This window comes from Bacillus rossius, chromosome 12 (assembly GCF_032445375.1).
Source record: "Bacillus rossius redtenbacheri isolate Brsri chromosome 12, Brsri_v3, whole genome shotgun sequence".
Lineage (NCBI taxonomy): Eukaryota > Metazoa > Arthropoda > Insecta > Phasmatodea > Bacillidae > Bacillus > Bacillus rossius.
In genome coordinates this window covers 29,008,360-29,034,302 of record NC_086339.1, presented here as the reverse complement: position 1 = coordinate 29,034,302, position 25,943 = coordinate 29,008,360, and the positions used below count along the sequence as shown (strand labels likewise).

General features: G+C 39.0%; 1 protein-coding gene across 10 annotated transcripts in view; it reads left to right on the top strand.

Annotated features, from left to right (window-relative positions):
- LOC134537773 (chromodomain-helicase-DNA-binding protein 7-like) overlaps positions 1-25,943 on the top strand; it is a 112,115-nt gene extending 86,172 nt beyond the window's left edge. For 8 of the 10 annotated variants that reach the window (XM_063378552.1, XM_063378553.1, XM_063378554.1 and 5 more), the window contains 12 exons: positions 378-684; positions 3,593-3,682; positions 4,016-4,158; positions 4,245-4,387; positions 5,208-5,415; positions 7,329-8,547; positions 10,311-10,614; positions 14,422-14,554; positions 15,776-16,097; positions 16,189-16,671; positions 16,768-16,941; positions 21,830-25,943. In XM_063378552.1, the coding sequence (XP_063234622.1) occupies positions 378-684; positions 3,593-3,682; positions 4,016-4,158; positions 4,245-4,387; positions 5,208-5,415; positions 7,329-8,547; positions 10,311-10,614; positions 14,422-14,554; positions 15,776-16,097; positions 16,189-16,671; positions 16,768-16,941; positions 21,830-24,073 (5,770 nt within the window). In that variant the 3' untranslated portion in view covers positions 24,074-25,943. The remainder of the gene's footprint in view (positions 1-377; positions 685-3,592; positions 3,683-4,015; positions 4,159-4,244; positions 4,388-5,207; positions 5,416-7,328; positions 8,548-10,310; positions 10,615-14,421; positions 14,555-15,775; positions 16,098-16,188; positions 16,672-16,767; positions 16,942-21,829) is intronic. The other 2 variants (XM_063378556.1, XM_063378560.1) reach the window with 1 other exon arrangement.

Below are 25,943 nucleotides of genomic sequence, written 5' to 3'. Positions count from 1 at the left end.
ATAGGATACAATCAGGGGTGCAACAACTAAATTTCCAGGGGGAGGGGGGGGGGGGCAATATACTTTTTATAAAGAATCATCGATCCCCCCTATTGAAGTGGGGGGTCCGGGGGTCCTCCCGGGAAAATTTGTATTTCAGGGTGGGAAATGGTGCTATTTAAGCAGTTTTATTATCTAAAAATTGATTACACGGCACTTTCTTTGCCCCCGTTTGCCCCCAATTCAAGGTTTCGGGGGGGGGGGGGGGGGGGGGCAAAATACCCTTGCACCCCCCCCCCCCCCCCCCCCTGTTGTTGCGCCCCTGGATACAATGATCCAATAAGGGGTTTGAGAAGCACCTGTGTGGAGACAGTGTTGACAGATGTTTCCCCCGACAGCAACGACGACGACATGAGCAAGATGACGGAGGACGACGAGACGCTGGGCGACACTGACTCGCCGGCCACGAAGGAGCCCGCCGGCGCGGAGCTGAGTGCCGACGTGCAGTCTGTCCCCACCCCGGAGCAGACGGAGTCGGCGTGCTCATCCGTGGAGCAGCACTCGGTGTTCCCCAAGGAGGACGACGACCCCAGCAGGGCCCCTTGGCCGTCCATGGTGGACCTGAACACCCGGCTGAGGCGCGTCATAGCCGGCTACCAGCGCAATTTCAAGAAGGAGGAGATGAAGCTTGCCCAGAAGGCAAAAGTATGTTTATCTCTGCATGTGACCTACGAGGGCTAGTAGCGAACACTTTAGCTTGCATGCTTTTTTTTTTTCTCTCTGGGTTCTTTGAGCTTCTTAAAGGTTATAGATGCCATTTTTGGTTCCAACAGTTAGGGCTGTGCGGATACTGAATTCTGTTGGTTTAATTATCACTTAAGGTTTTTTTTTTCCATTACTTTTTTTGGGGGGAGGGTGAGCAATTCTATCAGTTTTCGCCAGTGATGTGTAAATATCTAACCTTAGTAATGAGCAAATTTTTTGTGTTCTCGTGTTACTATGAGTTCTATAAATATAACTGACGACATATCTACAAAACTGGCGGTGTTTGTATTTCGTGAACGTTAAATTTATTCTCACAAAGACTTGATACTAACTAATTCACTTCAGAATGTGTTCTCGTTTGATTATGAAGTGGGGCATGGAGTTAGATATGTCCTTTTTTTTTTAAAAAAAAAAAAGAGTTAGTACAGGTAGTAAATTTTGGTGATGTGGGAGGAAGGGGATAATGTGTGGGGTGGTATATGCCATCTATGCTTATCCGAACAAGTTTTTTTTTAAAAATCACAGGCAAACGGGGTATCAACGATAGTGTTAATTATCTGGCACACGCCCAGTCATTTAACGTTGGCAGCATGTAAGGTAAAAATAACTATATTATAGATTCGTGACCACTTAATTAGTTTTCTAATTTTTCACTTTGTTACTACTTCAGGGCCATGACAGATTTATTCAATCGTGTGCCGAAAGGATACTGAAAGTTGATCTTTAATTAGGTTTTTGTTTTATTATTTTAATTCACAATCTTTTCTCTGGTATATTAAAATAAACTTTCTCTTTTAGAATCATAAAATTCAGCAACTCTTTATTTTATATTGTTATTATTACAATTATTATTTCTTAATTTTCATAAAGAAGAATGCACTTCATAAAGCTCAAACATTTTGCAGATCTTATTGTTGGAAAAGTTGCCTACTCATTGAGTATTTTCAATAAGAATTCCTAAAGTTGACATCCTTTTTTCCCCCCCATGACATTTAAAGTTTGGTTAAGTGAATTCACCACCATATAAACGTATGTGGTCTTATTTTTGTATTCAGCGTGTTTGTACATAAAATGTTAGTGCTTGTAGATATGTGGATAGGCAAAGCACTGGAAAAGACATTGTGTACTAAATGTGCATGCTTTGCAAGTGCTTTCCATGGTTGCCAGAATTTTGTTTGATGGAAGATGTGTGTTGTACACATCTCGATGCTTGTGAGAATATGTTAAAAACTTTGTTACCATATTACCAGCTATCTTCCCTATACTGCTTTTCACAAACATACCAAATTATTAATCCTCAGTTTTGAGAAGGTATTTTCTTGACTTGCAATCATGCAGCCAGACATCAGTACAGGAGATATTAGTTTTTCCTGGGGTTTCAGAAACTGTCTTTTTTTGGGAAAATATGTTCAAACCTGATAAAGCCAAACTGAGTTTTTCCTTGGTGTTCTATCTTAGTCATGTTTGAAAATCCTCAACATTATATTGTATATTTGCATTGTCACTGTGCTCTAATATCAATGTATAATTTAGAGCTTTTGCTTATTTTAACGTCATTTGTATAGTGAAGGTCAACACATAATCACCAGAGTTGCTCTGCAACACAGTAGCAATACAAATTAATAATTTATTTTAAATTTTCACTTATTAATTGTAAAGTCTAGTTTTACTAAAATTAACATCTGTGTAAACTGAAGAGTAAATAGAAGAAACAAAATGCAGATGAAACTATATACTTTTTACATTGTATGAATGTATCTATGTCCATGTAGGACTGGAATGTGTGTGCGACAAGTGCACAATCATGTATCAATTGCATGTAGTAAGCGAGGAACTATGGAATTGTGCCAGTGTACTCTTATGTCCTACCAGTCATCAATAATGTTTGAGCATTTCCCTGCCTTAATTTCACTTATAATAGTGCAAATTTAAACAAAGGGCACTCGTCCAAAACCTTTAACTTAACATTGCATCGCACTGTTGATGTGGTAGGTCTCTCATTAGCTGTATTCTTTATTCCACAGCTCTGCTGTAGTTTGTATTGTGTAGTGTACGTCATTACCATTAGTTTGTATAATGTAGTTTTTATTCATTACCATTCAGTGTGTGTGATTTGCATTTCTGTGCAGTGCGCTATGTGATCTTCCAGTGACTTAAGTGATACCGTAGTTTTCCGGTGTATATGACAACACTGCAACACGAGGTCTGCTCTTTATTAATGGAAAGTTTTAGCTAAATTTACTTTTTCTTAGATGTGATGCTTCTTGGTCGTCTTGGGGGGGGGGGGGGGGAGTTGGGGGTCATGAGAGTTCTCCAGTTAAGTTATGAAAGAATGGGGAGAGTCAGAAACTTGCACTTCGTCAACAAGCGGTTAAATAAAAAAGAGTTGGGATCAGTTTTAAAGCATACTGAAGTAAAGCACCAAACAACTGCCACACTGTATTTATGTATTTAGACTCCAAACAAGCTTTAGACCCTTCAAACTGGCTAAAAAAATTCTCGTCATGTATGCTGGAAAACATGGTCTGTGCTAATTTATGTTACTGACCATTAGATGTCGATGCTGTGCCTATAGTTTGTGGATTTTATTTTGTTACTGTTGTGCCGTTATGCGATCCAGTCTGTTTAATCTTTTACACGGTACTACTTAAAAATTGGTGGGTTGTTTTCTCCAAGTTTGCTGTTAAGTTTAGATGTTGTGTGTAAGCTGTGAGCACTGGCAGGATGTGGTTGGGAATGCAGTGGAATGTTGTGTTTGAAACCATGTTTTAATATAATGCCTTGAATGCCTTGTAGTGTTGTATGCTGCACAGTAGTTGTGACAGACTGTACCTGTGTATGTTCATAGCAAGGGGTAGAAGCTGAGCAGCATGCAGTTATCAGAGATGTTCTGAACACACAAGGATGGGATTTGCAACAGCTAGCCATGTATTTGTGGGTAATGTATTTTGTCTATGTTTTTTTTATAACTTTTGATTTGCTTTAAGCGAGTCATTGCACTGCAGCATCAGCTTATAGCTTCTTTCTCACGTTTGTTTCAGTTTGGTCATTATTCTTTTTCCTTCCTTTTAATGCACATTAGATTTTCGTTGTAGAAAATTGCACTTCATTTTTGTAGATGGTGGAAGCTCAACATTAGAACTTTTATTATTTTCGAGTTGTAGGTTTTCTCATATCACATCTCTGGTAATTGTGTGTGTGTTGACCTTCCACAAAGATTCCTTCCTCTTGTTTTTAGTGTTTCTTAATGGTTTGTATTTTTTGATTGTAGAAAATTGAAAGAAGAGAAAAGATAGAACAAATTGTAAGAGAACGTGAAAGACAAAGGCTAGAAGTAAATCAAAGAAAGTGGTCTCGTCGTGAGGAGGCAGACTTCTACAGAACAGTGTCCTCGTTTGGTGTGGAGTATGACAGGTATGAATGATTTGTGTTTATTTTTTAAATTAAGTGTTATTGAAGCTCAGAGAACCATTTGTTCACATTGTTTTTGTTTGTTTCAGAACAAAGGGAAGGTTTGATTGGACGAAGTTCCGTACAATTTCTCGTCTTGATAGAAAGTTTGACGACACCATGACTGAGTACTACAAAGCATTCTATGCAATGTGCAAGAAGACATGTGGCCTGAAGCTGACAATTGATGAAGGTTTGTAATCTGGCTACATAAAAATAAAATAAAAATTATTTTTTTATATTTGTAGCTATTGTCTGGCTGGTGGGCCAAGGTGCCCCAGTTTCGATTCCCACTGAGGAGAGGGTTTAGGATTGGGTGTTTCTGATGTCCCTTTCACCTTCATCCCACGGAAGGCAATAGCAAATCACCGTGGAATCATCCTGCCTTGGGCAATTATAGGGGCGTTACAGCTGTCATCACTGTGGCATTGCTTGTGCTTAAGACACCCAGTAATGGGTATACAACTCATCATCACTTAAACTATTCATTTTTCATTATGCTCAAACATTAAAGAAAGTTTTGACGAAAACAGCCGGCAATAAACAGGTTTTGGTAGTATGCATCACCAAGTGCTTTTTTTTCCTTCTTATATTTCTTAATCCTATAAAATAAGATTATAAATGAATAAATGTGCCTGTATTAATTAAAGTTTGAAAATAAATACCTGAAAAGAGTTGAAAAACCATTAGTGATATTTTCCACCTCAAACAGGTGTGACTAGTTACGACTAAAGGGCTTTAATTGAAGAAGTGATGTGTCGGTCCTGGTTCTTAGTCTTCAGTTCCACTGGTTCTTGTTAATTTAAACAGCTCAGAGAATTGTAAATATGTTCCCCAATACAAAATATTAATATTCCAACTTTCCCCAGTTACAATACAGTTGACTTCTATAAAAGACCAATGATGGGGGGTATGTATTGTAGGTGACCCACTAACACATCTTTCAAACTTAGAACCAACACATCACTAAGTACAATCAGTTTATAAAACCATTTCTTGATTATTGTTTTCAGAATGTATTGACCTGCCTGTAGAACCAATAAGTGAGGAAAAAGCTCGAAAGTGCTTGGAGCGAATAGAGCTTTTAAACAAAATAAGAGAGGAAATCCTCACACACCCCAATTTGGATGAAAGACTGCAGCTGTGTGTGACGTCGCCTGATGTACCTGATTGGTGGATTCCGGGCAAGCATGACAAGGATCTCCTTCTCGGAGTCGCAAAGTAAGCAGTCTTGTGTATGGTGGCATTTGATATTTACCTATTCTTTTAAACCAAATGTATTTGAAAACGTGTATTCGCTACATAGGAGCCAAGGTGTTCAGATCACTCACTTCACTCCAAAGCAATCTGGGTTTGATTCCCAGCAGGGATATTAGCATGTAATTATGTAAATAAAATTACATTATATATTGATTTCGGAAACTTGGTTTGTTAAACAACCATTTAAAGGATAAAATGTTTCAACACAATGGTTAATATTTTCCATCTGTTGTACATAAGTTTATTTTTGACCCTTGACATTTAGATTCTGAATCGAGGGTATATGAGAGCTACTATCTGGGATTAGGGTTCGAGAAAATTGGGATTCAACCCATCATTAATCATAACACAAAGTTTGGGTCTCAAATGTCCATTTAAAACATTTCAGGTCCAGTGTGTATTTTTTTTAAAATTGTTATTGCATGCATGCATATTTGTTGCAAAATTTACAACAGTGGATTTATTATTTGTCTCATCTTTTGAAGATGTCTTAAATCTTCAAAAAATTATTTTTAATGATTTCATTGTAATATTATTCTTGAGGTTTTGAAAGCCAGTCTAATTAATGGAAGGGGTGGGTGGAAACTCCTTTTCAACCTTGTCACAACTCAGATTGGCCCAGCTAAAAAACAATCTGACTTGCAGCATTCATAAACACTTCAGAAATATGTCCAAAACGAGGTTAATTAATGGCACAGTCCGGACCACAACCGCGAAGTTCGTTACTTAGCACATATTATTTAATTTTGGCTTGAGCCACTGCTAAATGCGACTTATTCAGGCGACATCAAGCAGAGAAAAAGGCAAAGTGATGCCACAGCCTACTGCAAGGGGATGAGGCAGGTGCATCACCTTCCCGACCAATCACAACACAACTTTTACAAAGCAACCAATCACGCCACATTTCACAACAGAAATCTTCAAGAAGTCCGTGCCTGCTTTAGTGTCTCTCTCTCTTTCTTTAATCAGATAATAAACAGTTTGGGAAATGCACAAGTTCAACTTTCCCTTCATAAGAATACATACGGAAATTGCCAGAAAGTCTCAATACTGGAAAAAGTCTGAAAAAGCCATGCCGCCATTGAGTCGCGTGCCTGTCTCATCCTTTTTTTATATATACTCAATGCCAAATGTTTTAGAATAATTATTAAAACTTCTGAATAACTTCAAACATAAAATACAAACATTAAAACCAAATTGAAAGTAAATAACATACTGAAAAAATGCATCTACACCTATAATAACATAGTAAGGAAAATTGGAACCATTAAAAATATATGTATGTAGTTAAATGGCTCTTCTATAAAAAAACAATTATAAGAACTAGTTCACTGTAACCTTGAAACTATATAATCAGCCAATGCCCCTGAATGAATAAAACATTATATTATATTAATTCCTGAAGAAAAAAAAATTTAAGCTGTGGAGAGGAGGGTCTTGTAACATTACAACTTGTTCTGGGGGCCTATTCTCGAGATTTTGCATTTTGTTCCATTACTAGTTCCTCCTCATTTTGATAACATCTGAGATGGCATTTTCAAGATCTGACCTGATATGACCATAGTCTTTATTATACTTAAATTTTGTCTCTCTCTCTATTTACATACTATCATTTATTTGTAAAATGTTTGGTATGTAATAGTCAAGACCCTATATAGTAATTAAGAATTTTCTTGTATACTATATAAATTGTACGTTAGTATAATGTAGAAATGCCCGGTCTCAGTCTAAAAATGGTACCCTGATCTGAAATTCTTTTACCTGTTAACCATTAAATATTTTAAAAAGTAGTTTTCATCTGTTGAATTTTTTATGCTAGAGGCAAAAGTGTTGTGGATAAGTGATAGTATTTGAGAAAAAAATTTTTGTTTCAGGCATGGTTTGGGAAGAACTGATTTCTTCATTTTGAACGATCCTGAACTTTCCTTTGTTGAAGTGTTGAGAAAACATCTTGCCTTAGATCAGCAAGGAATTTTCAAGAAAGAAAGCATCAAACAGGAAGAGGAAATAAAATTTGAAAGGCCAGAAGACATTTTGAAGTCCGGAAAGAATGAGATAATTGTTAAACTTGAGAAAGGCGAAGGAACATTAAAGATTGAGAAGATAGGGGTGAAAAAAGAGCCTATTGAGAATGAGAAATGTTCATTTGAAATAGAAGACATTAGCAAAGATGTTGCAGATGATATTTCTCTTGTTCCCTGTGTTAAAGAAGAACCTGCAAGGAGTCAGAAAGACCCTACAGATGGTGAAGCTTGTGCTGATTTTTCTCTGAAGAAAATACTGGAAAACTTGCCGGTCCATGCTGAAGATTCGGATGACACAAATCAACCAGTGGGTGAAGAGCAGAGTGAAGATGACATCCCTCTTGCTGCACACTCGGGCAGCAACTCTGCCAAGGAAAGTAAACCGGAAGAGTCTCTGAGTGAAAGCATGCAGAGCTCTGTGCAAGCCGAAGAAGAAGTTAAAGATAAGAACGGCACTATTTTCCAGGGGAGCTCTCCCGTGCCTCCCGAATGTAACCAGAGCCAGATGGAAACAGAATCTTTAGGGAATGTAGAAGCAAGTGAATGCACTGAGTCCACTGGTAATGTAGAGGTGAACGAAACGAAAGACTTTGGCCACAAGGGAAAAGGGAGGGAAGAAGAAGAAGAAGAAGGTGGGAGTGAAAAACTGCAGGTAGATACTTTAAACACGACCGAGACCAGTGCGAGTGAAAGAACCGAAGAAAAACATTTCAGTGATGACAGCAAAGATAACAATGTGTGCGAGGTGCAGCTTGCTGCCGATGCAAGCGTGTGTGGTGCAGAGAAGAGGAAAGTGAAATGTGAAAGTGATGTTTTCTCCGAGAAGGATAGTTGCAGTCTGGATTCTGCCCCATCCATTAGAAGTAAAGTTGGGGTGTGCAGCTCGCAAGCAGCTGAATTGAAAGCCAAGTTCCCAGATCTGGAAGTTATTCAACCTTTGTCACGACTCGCAGAAATAGACACTTTTGTGGTTGGAGCTAAGTCTGCGTGTGAGCCAATGGATTATTCAGAGCCCACTGTTGCACAGCTATTGGCTCAAAGCTACCAGAATCCCATCAAGTGGCCAAAGGTAATGGACTTTTTTGTATATCTGTATCAGTAATCTAATGAAAACATACTATAGTGCTTAATATGTATGATGCACGCTTATTGGTTGTTTCCAGTGTGGTCATCAACTATATAGTTTTTTTTTTTTTTTTTTTACATTTTCTATCCTAACTAAAAAAAAAGCATTTATAAGTCTTTCAGCCCATTTTTACCCCATTTTTCAAGATAAATGATACAATGGTAAACATAGGACTTGTATATCAAGAAGCATGGCCCAGCCTTTCTTATTTAAGTTTTCATAATTTCCTAACATTTTTCCTGGCAAGTACTAGGGTGGTACCTATGAAGCCATGATCATTTCCTTCCCCAGTTTTTCTGAATTGTTTGTGTGTGTCCTTTAACATTGCTGCTGATAAAACAAAGCAAAGTAATTTATATAATTTTCCATTTATATCAAACCTGGATAAAATGGTCAAATCACTGCTCAAATAGGACTTTTATTTTTCCATATTCTGTTTGTAGAGATTAACTTTTTATAACAACACATGAGCCATTAGTACATACTTAAGTAAGAAAGTACATTGAGCTTGACACATTTTGTTAAAAAAAAATGCTGAGAAATTTTTGATTTCTGATAAATATACAAAAATTTACTTGAGTATTGGCATGGGCAGAAATTTTATTAGCATAACAGAATGTGCTAGCATTGAGAAAGTTGATACATAAGTGCAGGATGAGATGACATGCCAAGTTCCTGCAAATCTGTCCACAGATCAATCATAAAAGTTCAAAAGGGTTTTATTGCTAGTGTTTCCTCTTAATGATTGTGTTTAGCTGATAACCAAATTTAGAAGAACATTGCTTGGTTGAATGGAACAGAACCTTTGTAAAGTTCATTCCGGCCAATGTGAACAGTCATGCAATAAGGTATTAAAACTGTACGTTCTATTACATTGTGGAACAAGTGTTACATAAGGCTAGGTCTCATGCTGTCCGTGATTTCATTTTCTTTGTCATTTATATTAATTAAATTTTTGTGAATTCGTTTTGATAACTGTGGCATTTGTTGTTGGGTCACAAATTTTCTCACTGTATATTTACCAAACTTTATTTTTGTGCTGTAAATGGTCACGCAAGTGATGATAATTATGAAAAAAAAAAATTGGAATTAGCGGTATCATATGATATCTAGTAACTATCAGTTGAGAAGATTTGAGACTAAACATAATCGGTTGAATACAAAAATGACTAGTAAACAAAACAACTACATAACATGAGTGTGAGACCGAGCCTCAAGTTGAACTTGGGGCAGCGCAGCTGTCGACACGAATGACTGTCGCAAGTGGATTCCAGAGTATTTCAGGCTGTCGGGTGACAAACACGTGGGTCAAGGTGGCCGGGCGCTCGAGCTCTTAAACCTTAAAGTACGGGGGCGCTAAGGGGTTTTCACTGACTCGGGACTCCCCTTAATGCGCATGTGCAGTCCTAGCCTCTGCAACTGCAAGCAGCGACACTGATTCATGCTGCAGTGTTATAAAATAAAGGCTCTCTGCACTTTTCCCATATCATTTACAATACTGCGTGTAGAATTCTTCATACCTAAATGTGTTGGAGATAACAACCATTTTAGCTTTTATTACAGTCCTAAAAGATACACATTATAGATGAAACCATGGAACAAAAACTTGTATAGACAAGTGCAATGTTTATTAAATGCTATTCGTAATCTTGAGCAGTTTGCAAAGGGCTCTTCAAAAGCCGTGACGACCGTGTTGCTGGGTGTAGGACTACGCCATCCAGACCCGCCTGCAGAACATCATCCACGCAGTGGAGCACGGCGAGTGGCCGGCCGTGTGCCTGCCGAGCGCGGCGAGCAACAGCGCCAGCGTGGCGATGGGGGCGGGGCCCGAGTCTGACCTGGGCTGCAACGACAACCCGGACGCCACCCCGAAGAGGGACACGTCCACCCCCCGGTCCGTGTCGGAGGGCTCGGAAGTGATCACCATCACCACCGACCACGGCACGCCCAAGATGCCTCCTGCCAAGAAGAGGAAGAGGCACATTGCTATTGACGTGGAGACTGAGAGAGGTACATACCCCAGTCTCTGTTCTACAAACATGCGGCCGTTTATTTATCTACTGTCCATCCAACCATATAAATGTTTTTATACAATGGTATGCAGTGGCGTAGCCAGGATTTGTGTATGGGGGGTGTTAAGAAGCATGCCCCCTCCCCTCCCCCCCCCCCTCGTATTAAAGCTGGGGATCAGGGGGTTCTTTCCCACGAAAATTTGGATTTTAAGGTGTAAAATAGTGCTATTTTAGCAGGTTTAGGTACTTAAATTTAAATATTGTAAAGGTAAAAATTGTATTTTAATATGATATTTGTTTGAGTGATGAATAAGAAATTAATTAAATATTTGTTGCTAGGGGGGGGGGGGTTGAACCCCAAACCCCCCTCCCCCTGGCTACGCCCCTGATGGTATGGGATTCATAAAAATATATGTTAAATATACAATAAGTAGACATGAAAGTATAAAAAAAAAAGTTATACAGTACAAACACAGACTATCAAGGTAAAGTAAATACAAGTACACACAGATGATTGTAAAACAGTAAGAAAGTATCAAATACATGCTTTGCAGTCAAATATATATATATCTAAATACAGTAAAACCTTTTTGTTGCGACCCCATTAATTCGACCACCTCTCTATTACAACCCGATTTCGAGGAACCGTGAAAAAATTGCCGAAAATCCGAAGAAAATCGGACAGAAAATAAGTTTCTTGTGGTGAGTAGCGTGTTACTGCGTGCTTCCTGTCGACCGCTGTCAGCGCTTAACAACCCCCATTCCACGTCCCTTTGCCGGCAGGGTGCAGATAAAGGTTTTTGTGGCAACATGTTTACGTTAAGCTTTTTGCGAGTGTCTAGTGTGGTACGCAGTTAAGGCAAAGCTACCTGCTGGATTTCTCTTGATTTTGATTACTATCGGTTGACAATACACAGCGACCGACTGGATGCACGCCCGCCTCGACTTCTTTTATCTGCCGCAGCGATATTTATTTTGACAGCTCAAGCAATTATGTTTTCCTGTGGGTTGATAGAAAAAGGTCGCTTCACCCAGCATAAAAAAAAAAAGGCTACGCCACTTATTCCCTGCGCAGGAAACACACTGGCTGCCGTATGTCTCCCCCGCATTTATCTTTCTTCTAACATTCCACGTCTCGCCTCTCGCGCGAGCAATATAACGAGGGCCACGATTATATGGTGAATCGCGAAATTTTCCGTGAATTTATATGGAAAATGCGAAAAAAGCGATTTTTAAGAAAAACCGCTAAATAACACCGAAATTACGCAATACAAGTCTCTCATATTTTAATGTGAAAAGCTTGATAGTCAAGACTTGCCCGGGTCCTGGTTGATAAGCTGGAAAAATTTCCTGCCTTGCATTTCTACATGCTTCCTCTAATCAGCTTTAGGGCGCCGTCTGGTCAGCGTGTGTGTTAGTGAAGCGGGATGATAAGAGCGACGCTCAATGGTAGTTCTAGCGCGGTAAAACCTCTAAGTGCAAGGCTCTGAACTGGCGCGCAGTCATCTCGTTCCCGTCGGATAACTGTGGAATTTGAGCGGTGACCGTAACATTATATGGCGGAAAAATAAAGATAAAGGTGTAATGCATTTCCCTATGATACTTTCAAGAAATCTGTAACGGGTTTTTTTACACCTAAAACTTTGAAAACATGCCTTTTAGCCATTTTATCTCAATAGAACCAGTTGGGCATTAACAAATTCTTAAATGCTTTTCGTAAACAGACTCCAGTCGGATATATAGTATAGTTTGGAAATCGCGTAGGTTTTTCGTGGCTGTGCGCGGCACACGACTGTAGTTGCCATGCGTCACGCGCCGAGAATGTTGTCCGGCAGGAAGGGCGGGTATAGTTCATTTGCGGCAAAAATGAATACTTTACGGCCCTGCTAAATTTTTTCATTAAAGAAATTTTGAAGTTTCAGTGATTTTTCTGCAGAAATAATGTTGTGTAACTAACAAACAAATTGTATCAAAACAATTAACGGTGAATGGCTGTTGCGGGGGCCCTTAAAAATTTTTCATTTTACCAGAAATGGACTATACAAACCTTGCTTTCGTTGCACGCAGTTTGGTGAAGGGGAGGAAGGATGTTGACAGTATCACATGCCAAAGGACGTTGAGGAAGAGGGGGAGAGAGAGACGATAGTTTGTATGCCTGGGAGGGATCAACCTTGAAGTCTGGACAAGGGAAGGAGAGGTAAGCCGTATGACGTCATGCATCCGCCACCTGTGCTGCCGCCAGCCTGTCTAGACGGATTCCCGCGCTCCCACTTACGTTGCACAAGCTACTGCTGCCGTATTTTTAAGCAGAATGTCCGATTTTTTCTGTTGTTATTCTTACATGAACATTATTGGAAGTATTAAAGCCGACACAAAAATACGCCGTGTGTTAAAATTAACAGATTTTAATGATCTTTAATTTCGTTTTTTTTTTTTAATTTTTTTTTTCTTCTGATTTTCACATTTTGGTCAAACTGTCCAATTTTTTGACGGTTGCCGAGAATGTATTCGTAAAATCACTGCTTCGTTAAATCCAGGGTTCGTGACATCGGGGTTCTAGTGTATTTAACTACGGAAAGCAGAAAACGTACATGTAAACTAACCAGTAAAAATAAACTGTCTTTTGACATATTTTCTTTAGAGGTGGCATGTAGGGCGACGGGCTTGTCATGAAGGTTGAAGTGGGTTTAAAGCAAAGCCGTCTAGCATTGTGAGTGACAGCATTCTGCCATTGTACGGCTGGTTTCTTAGCGAGTAGCGGTTTGGGAAGGGGGGGGGGGGGGTGAAATCAACTGAAAATTTCGGAAAACATCTATTACGACCCCCCTCTATTACGACCGTATTCCTGGGAACCGTGAGGGGTCGTTTCAGAGAGGTTTGACTGTATACATATATAATGGTAAAAAAGTTAAATCTCCTTGTTTAGGTTTTTGTTTCCAGTGGCAGCTTGTATTATATCTTGAACATTACGGACATAGCAAAACTGCAACTTGTCGCAGGGGGTATTGATAATTTGGTTTCACTTCAAGATCTCTAGTGTACTTGATATTTCTGTGACTAGTCAGGGGATTGTTTCGGCAGTGGTGAAAATTACAAATAGCATGAGAATAATTAACTGTTCAAAATTTATTTTTGCAAAAGGTTAATAAGGTTAGGCTTCCAACTACACCCACATCATGACCCTAGTCATAGTTTTCCTCATCCTCGTTAGGGGCCATGGTGGTCATGTATTCAGATAACCCACTTTCTCCAAAACAATTAGTGTTCCGGTGGGAAATGTACATGCATAGATGTAAGCCTGTCAGTTTCCTTCCGGTTATTTCCTCCACCCATTCAGTACTTTAGTGCTGTATTCACCATGTCTAGGATGTCAGTGAGACGTTAGGTCCTACTGCATTTGTTAAATCTTCATCTCCGTAATTCTTTTCCTCCGCCCCTCCTTTCCCCTACAGCTGAACCTTCTGAAGGATCTGTGAAAGATTGATCTCTTCTACTCCTGATCTGTTTTTGGTATTCAAACACTGCAAAATGCTTTTTAATTGCCAATTGTATCCAGAAATAAAAAATAACTTGTTTTTATTATAAAAACAGTGTAAATATAAAGGGTTCTTTCATCTGTATACCAGAATGTTAATTTATTTAACATATTTTATTCTTTTCCTCCCCAAGTAATATCAATGTTGGTTTTAGTTTGAGAGCCTCCCAAATATATGTAAATTTGTTCATGCAAAGATTGTTTTCGAAATTTTTAACCTTATTTTTTGGTTAGTTTTACTTCTAAGTTGGTTGTAACCATTGTTCCCAGCCAAACTTCATGCTCTGCTAAATAACAGCAATACTAGTAGTAGTGCAACGACCACTCAGCAGCCCATACCGTTGATGAAACCATCACCTTTACACTGGGAAACCAATGAAGAGTCTTTATCTGAGGAATCAAGGTAAATTGTTCTTTTCCACGCTGTTTTGATCTGTATATTATACCACTGTTTGCTCTGTTAATTTATAAGCAGAAAATATGAAATTATGAAATTTTGTTCTTTAAGCTACGAGGGTATGGCTAAACATGACATGACACGAGTGTTTATTCTGTGTTGATCACTGCTTGCCCATTCCTGCTGTATCTTGCTATCATGTCTGGTCTGATCCATAAATGTTAGTATTATGTACTTGAGAATAAAATCTGGCCCTTATATTTTGATAGCATTCCGCTGAAAAATTGCTTATGTCAATCTTAATGTCCCCAAATACTATTTTCATTCTGCTACAAAATATTCTCTTTATTTTTTATTTATACTTGACTAAGTGATTGCACCAAACACCAACATTTAAATTTTAGAGAAAGTAGTAGGCACATTTTAAGGAATTAAGAATAAGCTAATCTCGATTGGCCATCTAAACCATTCAGTGATTGTAATTTTTAGATTAAAGTTATTTTAAATGTTCATTCATATTTTTTGTATTTTATTTCATTATGTACAGTACATGTTTAAACTCAGTGGAAGACAGATGTAGTGATTAAACACATTAAAATATGAAACTCATTTACAACCATTTAAGTTGGTAATTAATTAGTTCACTCTTTTTGTAAGAAATTAATTAGCATTTAATTTAGTGACGTTTCATAATAAATTTTGAGATTTATTAATAGTATAGATTTTTTTGTTGAGTAAAGCTAAATATAGAACAATTTTATAACGAATAGTTTCTTTGAGAATTGAAGTATATTATACTACAAACTTGAGTAAATCTACTACTAATTATATTTGTTTTGCAGTTGGTAAATTAAAAGTAAACTTACATTTGGTCACTTTGGTCACACTAAAAGTGAAACTGGTTCATTAACATAATTAGGATCTTGTTTGAATCTTTGAATCTCATGTTTCTGTCTCTCAACATTCCTCTAGTGACGACGAGCTTATTCACGTGAATTAAGTCCCCTTTTATCACCTGAGGACATGGCTGTCCTCTCTTCAACTTCAATCTGTTAATAAAAAAAATTAGTGTGTTGTGTGTTTTTGAATAACATTTTGTTTCCTCTTTCCATTCCTTGTGCTGCTTATGGCTCTGTTTATTGATATGTAAATATATTACATCATGTGGTTAAAACAGTGGCTAATGCATTTCAGATGTAGTGTAATGTAAGACTATCGTGTTCACAGGCGTTCGACTCCGGTAGCTCCTGTTACTCCGCAACCACCTCCAGCACATCAGCAATGTCCACGAGTCTTAAATATGCCATTTGATAAGTACCATCTCCCTTCGAAACCCATGGGTCCAACAGTGATTCCAGGAACATCTAGCATTTTAACCCCGATAGATCTCTCCTCAGGACTACCCAAGATGACCACACCAGACATTCCTAAAACAAGCAAAGAGTTCATGGATGAAGTGCAGGACTTCTCGATGCCATCAAAGAATAAGCAGAAGAGCAGCAGCAAGCTTGATGATATGCTGGGGAAATTGATGAAGAAAAACAACTGCGTATGTATTAATACTTAGTACGTTGTTCTTTTTTGGGTTGTTTGCGAACGTTTTGTGTGGCGTGTTACTGATGAACTGCCTTTTTTCGCAGCCCGCGGAGGAACCCGTCGTGGGCAAGGAAAAGAAACGCCGGAAGCTGGACGAAATAGTGCTGGGGCTGTCGGCTGCCAAGGAACAGAAGTCGGACCCCAAGAAGAGCGCCCCCAACCTGACGTCCATCGGCCCGAGCGTGACGGTGACGCCCACGTCGTTGAGCTCGGTGCTGGGGTCGTCTGGCGCCGCCACCGTGCCGTCCTCCAAGCCGTTCACCATCACGGTGACCTCGGTGCCGTCGCCCGCCCTGCCCGGCTCGTCGCGAGGCGGCCTGGGGGTGCTGCCCCCCCTCCCCGCGCCCAAGGAGAGCTTCTCCTCGCTGCTGGCTCACGCCGAGCAGCAGAACCTCCTCCTGAAGAAGCAGCAGCAGCTCCCACAGCTGGCGCAATCTCAGAGGAAAACCTACGAATCTATGATCGCCGATCTGAGCAAAGTAGCGGACATCTCTTCCAAAATAAACTCCTACTCCCACGAAGCTAAGGTAATTTGTTTTTCCCCCGTGTTCCGGCCTCGTGAGAATCCCAAGTGTCCTGTGACTTGTAGGTGCGTGTTATCGACACTTGTGATCACGTTACAGGTGAACAAGTGGCTTGCTGAGCAGACGTCTCTCATGCCGGAGCAGCCGCTGGCTTCGGACTACCTTTCAGCCCCGAGGCGCAGGAGACCTCGTGTTGATCCTTCGTTGTTGGATTGGAAAAAGTTGACGGGAGAAGAAAATGTGTCTGTAATTAATCGAATGACTGGGAAGAAGGTATGTAATTTAAAAGATTACCTTTCTGGAACATTAATGTAATGTAAAAGGTTTTTGAATGGATGAAATAGAAGGTAAACAGAGGTTAAAATAAACTCTGGTACTATCCATTCCATGTAATGCCAGTGTTGGGTTGTTTTTTTCTTATTGTGTGGTTTTCGTGAAATTAATCCGGTTTGTATTTTCTAATTTTGAGATGAGCCAATCTTTGCTTTTAAATATTTAAGATTTAAGTTGTTATAACTTAGATCAACAACCTCACTGATTTATTCCTACATCATACAAATATCATTAATGAACCAGTAGCTAAAAATAAATTTACACTCTGTGTTTGTGTGTGTGTGTGTGTTTATCCTATACATGAGCAGGTGACAAAACGGTCCAACTTTTGTGTGTCCGACTTTTTATTTTTTACTCTATTTGCTGGTGTACCACAACCTTCAGACCTTGCTTCCATGCTACTACCTGCACTTAATATATGTATACAAGTTTTCATTTGAAATATTCTTGTATTTGGGAAAATGTAGCGGCACACCTGCAGAGGCTACGCCGCACAGCGGTTGGGAAAGCATGGTCTAGAAAATAGTCCATGAATGCCATTCTGAACCATTTAAGGTTGTATGGGAAATATTATACTGGGGGTCAAATTACTTAATTTTTACCCAGGGTGTCGGCAGATTGCAGGCCTTACATTGACAAATTTTTATTAAGGAACAAATATCTAGCATTTCAACCCTGTGAAGTTTGTTGTAAACAGTAGAGTGCAAATTTGAATTTCCTATGCATTATGCGATACTCCAGTGGTCGAGATGACGTGCAATTGCAGCATCGTGGCGTTAATGCTCTCCGGGAAGCAGGCATCTAACACGAAGGTTTACAGTTAACAATACGCACTAGCAACCAGATGATTGGTGTGAATTACCTTCATGGAAGTCGCTGATTAGATGTGAAAACATCTTCCTGTTACATTTATTTTGGGAAAGCACCCTTGGTATACACTGCACACTCCTTATGCTGCAATTCCTTTCACCTTTTTCACCGTGTGCATATTAGTCATCGCTGCGAGTGTAAAGTCTGTTATTGCATCACTGTGCTCACTAAACTGTGCTAATTGTCAGGTAAAACTTTCCAATAACAAACCCATCAGGTGAGTTAAAAAAATTTCTGTATTGTGAAATGCCACTGTTGGTGAGATTTCACGTCATACCTTAAACAGCATATTATCCAGACATTGGAAAATTGTGCATTGTGTAGGTATGGCTTGCCACTGCCAACCTTTGTGTGTATGTGTTAACAGTTAACACCCCCTCAGCTCTCAAATTAGCTTATTTTAAAACTATGTTTTGCATCACATATGCCACACTGTTGTTTAAATCTGCTTGTTATTTATCTCAATTAGGTATCTGCTGGTTCTTAGAATATCCTTTAAAGGGAAGTTAATTCCGAAGTTAATTCATATATGTCTTTTTTTTTTATTGTAAGAAAGCTTTAAAATAATTATAGTCCAAGGAAAATTAACTGCAGTGAAATCTCAAGAATGTGGCTGCATAAAAATATTTTAAGCTTATACTCGACAGATTTTAGCAAATAATAATCCAATTGTGGACTATATTCTGTAAATCTTGTCACAAAAATGTATCTGATAAGTATTTTTTTCTTGAATTTTTAACTATTCATGTCATCCAAATTTTGCAGATATAAAAATGATGGGTGTTCATGTAATTCTGTGATAATCACCTAGTGTCTGAAATCAAGTGCATGTTATATGGGCAAAATTTTCTATACTGCATACTCATACACAAGCATAATATTTTATTACGCAATACGAAGGATGTTTCATAACATAAAAAACATGATTACAGTTCATTGTTCTGGTTTTCCATAAGTTACAAAGGTGACATGAAATTTGTAGCAAATACAGATAAAAGTTGGATGTTTTTGATTAAACACACAACACAATTTCATAAAGTTGAATACAAAGTCCAGACAAAATACATATTTGTTCTTTGTTTTGTGTTATAACATACTACAGTACCAAGATTCAGAGATATTGAAATATAGACATTTATCCATTCACATTCGTTATTCTTAACCACTAGTCTGACTGAATTGGTTTACTTATGAAATTTGAAAGTTTCAGATTATCTCACAATATTTTTTGTGGCATGTGACAGCTGGCTATAAAAAAATAATCCAAGACTAACTACACAGGTTTTAGTACAGAATACTATATTTCAATATTATGTTGTGCCCTAACTACTACATACCAACAATAATAAACCTTAAATATGACTAACTAGTCTACATGATATTTTCAATATTACTACATTTCTCTCAACATGGAAGTAACAGTTGAAATAAAATTTTAATTTTATAAACCAAAATTAAAGACCTTTAACCACATTGACATGGTTAACAGGAATCCAAAAATTTAAAAAACAATATAAAAGCAAAAATAATTTTTGCTAATTTAGAAAGTAATTACACCCGCACCTCAAAGTAACACTGTTTTGCACTTTGTTTAAATAATGCCAATAAATTACAAATTGGTTTGTATTAGCTTAGTCATTGATACAAAGTATTGCTTTTTTAAAAGAATTTTTATATCTGTGCAAGCATTAAGCACAATACAACAAATTAATAATGTGATGAATAAACCAATATTTTGCTCTTTCCTTGTTATTCTCCTCCTACATTGAGTATTTACTTTAGCCAATTTAATATAGTTTAGTGGTTTATATTACACACAAATATTTCTGACGCCGGAGTATTCAGCCAATGTTTACATTATGCCATCCCAAATGTGGCGAGAAAGCCTAGTAGGATGTGCTAATGGCAAATCATTGCAGACACACAGTTAGTAATCAATTAGTTAACAAATCTTAATAATCTTAATTTTCTATTAATAGGAAACTTGTAGTTTATTCTTCTTTAAATCTTATTAGAACTGAAACAAATATCCTATATTAATATTATTTTCTAATGAAATATTGATAGCACCTACTTATGAATTTTATGCCCAAACCGTGTTATGTAAACAGTGCAGTCTGGATTTTTTACTCTATAATTTAATTTTAGGGTTTTTAACCCCAAAATGTTATTTAAATGTATTTATACTATTAATACTATAAATTGCTTTCAACAGAAGTATCATCTGGACTAAAATGATGTCAGCAAGCACATTACCTGATTGTCAAACAAATTATTTTGATTATCATGTACTCTTATTGGGGGGGGGGGGGGGGGGGGAACACAGTTTTAATTAGTGTTTTTTTTTAATACCTGTGTAAAATTATAATAGGTTTGCCACTCACCTAGCAGTATCAAATTCAATTTTTTTTACAAGGATTTTTTTTAAAGATGTCTCATTGAATGTTAAGACCTCACAAAACTTCATAAAATTTTAAATAGAAATAAATTACATTATATTGTATATTTATAGTTAGGTTATAATAAAATCTCTCTCCTGAAAATAATTTTTTTAGTTTTCACATGATGCCTTGTGCATGAAAACATTAATTAACAGTATAATTTTTACAAAAGTCAAACATAATTACAGGATTTTTTGTTGATCACAGGTTTATAGCAAAGCATAACATTGCTTAAATTAAACCAAAGTTAATGGTTATCACACTTCCTCTGGCAAGAAACCCTGTGGTCATTTGTTCAGATATCTTGAAATATTTATGTATAGTATTTTTAAGCCATTTCTCACAAAGCCTTCTCCAAAAGGCAGGTATTTGAATTTTGTAATATCTTCTAAAAGAGTGGAGTGTGGTTCTAGAGTGTATGTCTACTGCTGACAAAGGTGCTATGTATAAGTTTGGTACATATTTGAGCAATAATAGAATAGGAGACAAGTAATCCTGTTACCAATAAATTAACAGTATGTATAGTAAGTTGTTTGTTTGATTGCAGCAGGCATGTTCTCATTCAATGCAGAGGGCTAGGTATTAAACAAGTGATTTAAAGGGACATAATGGAAAAAATTGGCATTGAACCCCTCAATTCTCAATACATGTAACACATAATTGCAAAAAACAAACAATCAAGGAATTGACTTGACAGATACAGTTTATAGTTTTTGCAAGTTGCTAATATGGTAGGGCTGTTGTTGTTGTTGTTGTTGTTGTTGTTGTTGTTGTTGTTGTTGTTGTTGTTGTTGTTGTTGTTGTTGTTATTATTATTCCTCACCAAATGCATATTGTTGCTACTCCATCTAAATGTGAACAAGACATGAAGTCTCACTTTATTTATTTATTTATTCAATCATTTAATCCTTCAAGAGACAGATGATAAGCTAGAGCATAAAAATGTGCTCCTACTTAATACTTTCCTTCAGACTAAACACAATACGTATTTGAAGCATTTGGCAACATTTTGTGTAATGTTCGTTAAGTATTACAATTAAATGCCCATGCTCATAGATCCATGTTTCATACATTATTGTGCTATCTCATAGACATTTAGTTATTTCATTGTGTTTTAAACAATACAGTCTAACTTCATTAACACAAACCTTAAGGGACCATGATTTTGGCACTTTGTAATAACAAGGTTTGTATTAGCTAAACTACCGCAGAATTAGTTTCATCACAAATTTAATACAATTTCTAAAGAATATGCGACCAAAATTTATAAAAGGTTTTCTCTGTTTACTACATGCATAACACTCCTAAAAAAGGTAGTGAATGCTATAAGAAAACTTGCAGATGTTTTAATACAGTTCTTTTTTTCTTTCTGTATTCGTAGCAGGCATTAACAACATTAGAATGAACCAGAGCTTCAGAAATTGCATTCAAGGATGTGGCAGTAGTACTGTTTTATTTGAAACTCCACATTGTTATATTTGCTTTACCCATTATTTTTTTTATTTTTATTTTTTCAGATTACTGGAACGAAAGCACCCCAATTAAAAAGGCTTGCACAATGGCTTCTTGAAAATCCAATGTTTGATGTTGATCCGAAGTGGGCGGACTTGGTGAAAGAGAGGGGCAATTTGCCTCACGACTTGCAGAAGAGACTTCCACCAGGGGAACGGAAGAAGGGTCCCGGGCGTCCGCCTCTGATGGCGAGTCCACCCGGACAGCAACCGTCTGTCAGCCAAGCCAATCTAGCCACCTCGATGGCGTCAACATTGCCTTTCCCTTCGTTGGCATCTGCTGGCTTGAGCGGTCTATCTGCAGCAGGATTGAATCCAACTAGTCTTTTGTCGGGACTCTCGTTGGGAGGTTTCGATCCAAAAAATAACCCGCTTCTATTGCCGTTCGGTGGAATGCCCAACATGAGTGCTCTGGGAAGCATGAGTGGGTTAGGTAACTTGGGTAACATGAGTCTCACAAATTCTTTATTCGCCAATCTTGCCGGTCTCGGCATTCCTTCCTTGACCGGAATGGACACGGGGGATGTCGGCTCCACTGCAGCCAACAGTTCAAGCAAGGGAAAATCTCGTAAATCTTCAGAGTCCGATAGAGGACACGGCAGTAGCAAACCGCCTCCGGTGTCATCCGCTTTACCGTTTTTCTTTCCGAACCCTAGTCTCTTGTACACTCCTCTCGGTTTGGGTAGTCTGAATCCGTTCTCCATGCAGCCCGGGGCCATGTCCTCTGCGTACGACAGTCTGGCCCAGCAGTGCGGGCTGCTGAACGGCAGCCTGGGAGCGAGCGGCGCGCCCACGCCCGGTTCCCAGTCGGCCCCGTCGAGGGCGGGCGGCCACAAGCAGGGCGGCTCCCGGGCCTCGACGGTGACTTCGTCGAGCTCGGCCAACCACAGGCACCAGCGAGCAGCGACGCGGGAGGCCCTGGACAGGCAGCAGCAGCAGCAGCTGCAGCACCTGCTGCTGCCCCACGACACCCACCTGCTGGACAGCCTGAGCCGCGCCACTTCGCTCGAGGCTGCCATGCGCAACGAGAAGAGGGTCCGCGAGGCTGCCGAGGTGGCTCGCGGCGAGAAGCGCGCCAGGGACTTGGAGAGGAAGGAGGCCGCCGAGAACCTCAATCGTAACTCCATCGTGGATTTCACCTGTAGGCTAGACGAGAGACCTGCAAAAAAAGTTAGGAGTGAAATGGACCGCAAAGACATGGTCGAAAGTCTGAGTCGTGGCTTCATTCCCGAAATTCCTTCACGAAACGAGGACTGGCTTGCAAAAAGTGTTCGTGAGGCAGAAATGAAGGAAGCACTGGAAAGTCTTTGTAGGACTTCTGCCGAAATACTTGCACGTACGTCGGAGGAGAAGCTCGTGAAGCACTCCAGAGATGCAGCGATGAAGGAGGCCTTGGAAGGTCTTGCAAGAAATGCCGTGGAGGTGTCTCGAAGTGAAGAGAGAGCTTGTAAACAGTTGAAGGGACCCGAGCAAGAAGTAATGGAGGAGAGATGTAACAGAGTTGAGGATACAAGTTCGGTAATTGCATCTCCAACTCTAGTTCCGACACCAACTCCGGCCCTTATCTCTGTCCCTACGCCTGCCCATGCCCCTGCTCCTGCCCCTGCCCCTGCCCCTGCCCCTGCCCCTGCCCCTACCCCTTCCCCTTCCCCTTCCCCTATCCCCGTTCCCACTCCAGCCCTAACCCCCACCCCCGCCCCCGCTCCAGCCCCTGCCCCGTCCCCGGCCACTGAAACTGCGGTGGACGTAGAGACGCTCTTGCAGTCTTCGACGGTGGCTAAATGCGGGAACGCGCCTCCCGACGACTCTGTACCCGGAGCCTCCGCTGTAGAAACTCTGGCGGTGGAAACGACACATAGTGACGAGCAGAATCTCTCAGTGGCGTGTGACAAGCCCACCAAGGAAGGGGAAGACGCCGGGGAGGCGGGAGGTTCCCGGCCGACGCGATCGAGCAGCGGGGGCCGGCGGTCGCGGGCGAGCAAGCGGCCGAAGCCAGCTCCGGCCCCCAAGCCGGAGGAGGCGTGTGACCCCCCGGTGGAGCGCAAAGTGCTGCGCAGCAGTGCGGGCCGAGCTGCGGCAGCTGCAGCTGCGCGTGCGGCTGCAGCTGCCCGGGAGGCGGCCGTGCAGAAGGAACTACAACTCAGTGATGACACCAAAGATAATTCAAATAACACTCTGGTCCATTCAGAACCAGCTGAGGAAATGAATTTTGACAAGGATATAGACACTAGTGAGAAAAGTGAAGCGTAGCATTAAAATAGCGTTATCTCTCTATTGTGTAAAGTTGCATCATTTTGTATTATTTGTGGTTATTGTTTGTTTTTGTATTAATTGACTGCATTCTGTGATAGCCTTTTCCAACCAGTTTTACCTTACGCTGAGCATTCGATGTTCCCTTGATCAAAAGTTAAATCGTCTCACTTTTTCCTTCTGGTTTTATAGGATGTTTTTAAGTATTATCATGTGTTGATAATTTTTTATCGCATACTACATTTTGTACCGTATTATATTCTGTCCTCTTTTATTTTTAACTTATTAGTGTGCCCTTCATTTAACTGCCACGTACTGCTTTTGTGGTACATCTTTTGAATTTATCGTATTTTTAAAATGGTATATGAATTATTTTATTGTATTTAATTGAAAGGAAACAATAATGTTGTTAGATAATTATGTAGATGTTTGGTGATAATGTTATGACCAACACTTACACAGTATTGATAAAAGTATATGTATAAAGCAGGTTCCTGTGGTGCTGAAGCAAAACTTGTTACATAAATGCAAAATGTTTTTCGATTGAAGTATTGATTTAGTGTGAAAATGTCTGCACCGATCTTTCATAATTGTTGAGCAACATTTTTGCTTTCTTGTAAGGCCATTTTATATATAGTGTTATCGAGGAGAAATAATACTGAATCAAATATATTGCTATGTAAATAAATTATCTATCAGCAGGTTGTACGGAAGTCAATGTAAAAGGGTATACACAAATGGCTGATGTTTTATTTAACTATAATATATATTATATGTAGTGAAATGAAATACATAATGCTGTTACGTAGTGTTAGTGTGTAATTTATAAATAAGACTTTTCCTTAAAACCAAGTGGTAATTTCTTATCATGTGCACTATTTATTTTTTAAATTTTAATGAAACTGCATTTAGTATGCTGTGTGTCTGGGAGGGAAAAAATAACAAATACAGTGAAGACTTATATTCATCACACTTGGTGAATCAGACATGGTGACAAATCCTGTATCTCTCTCTCCCACTTGGTTCGAGGGTAATAAATAATGAACAATGTTTTATACACAGTGATGGGAGGCAAAGCTTCAGTTGTCAGTTGTAAATTGATGTCAAAACCTTTACCGCCACAGGTGAGTAAATGTTAATATAAAAAAAGTAATAAATACTCTCACAGTATTATGTCAGTCATCATGGTTCTTTTAGTTTATCCTGTTAATGTGGAAGACTTCTCGAATATCAATTACCGTTTGTTGTTCCTTCAGATCACATTTAAAGGAAATGGAAGAGAAATCAAACACTGGTACAAATTAGATCATTTTAAGCCATACTTATGGCTTTAAAAATTTTATTAGATAAAAGAATTAAAGTTATATTTAAAATACATAGTAGAATTTTTTTGCAAATACATTAACTTCTTTATTTCGGTTTGGTCCTTCTCCGTGTAATGAATTCTAAAAGTGTTTGAACGCAGTAACTTGTAATCTGCAGTAATCTTTATCATATCTAATTATTGTTAATTTCAGAAAAGTATATTTTATTGTTGCTGTGTTACTTGGAATGGGCTTGTTAAACAGTTAGAGATGTGTGTGCGAGTGAGTGGTCCTGTGTTCTCGCAATGTTGCATTACATGTCGTACGTGATTTACGTAATTACGTAGTAGTGTACGCTGCACGAGTTGCTAGCAGTCGTGTTTTCTTGCCAAAAAGGGAAACCAGAGAAGTTCACGGTGCCTTAGCCTCGCTTCCCATCAGTTGGCACCTATGCTTTCTCTTTCAACTATTTATTCCCAATACATTACTGTTCATTCTCAGTAAGGAACTGTAAGAGCATGTGAAATGTGACTTTTGGAATATTAAATAGTTCTGTGTGGACGTAA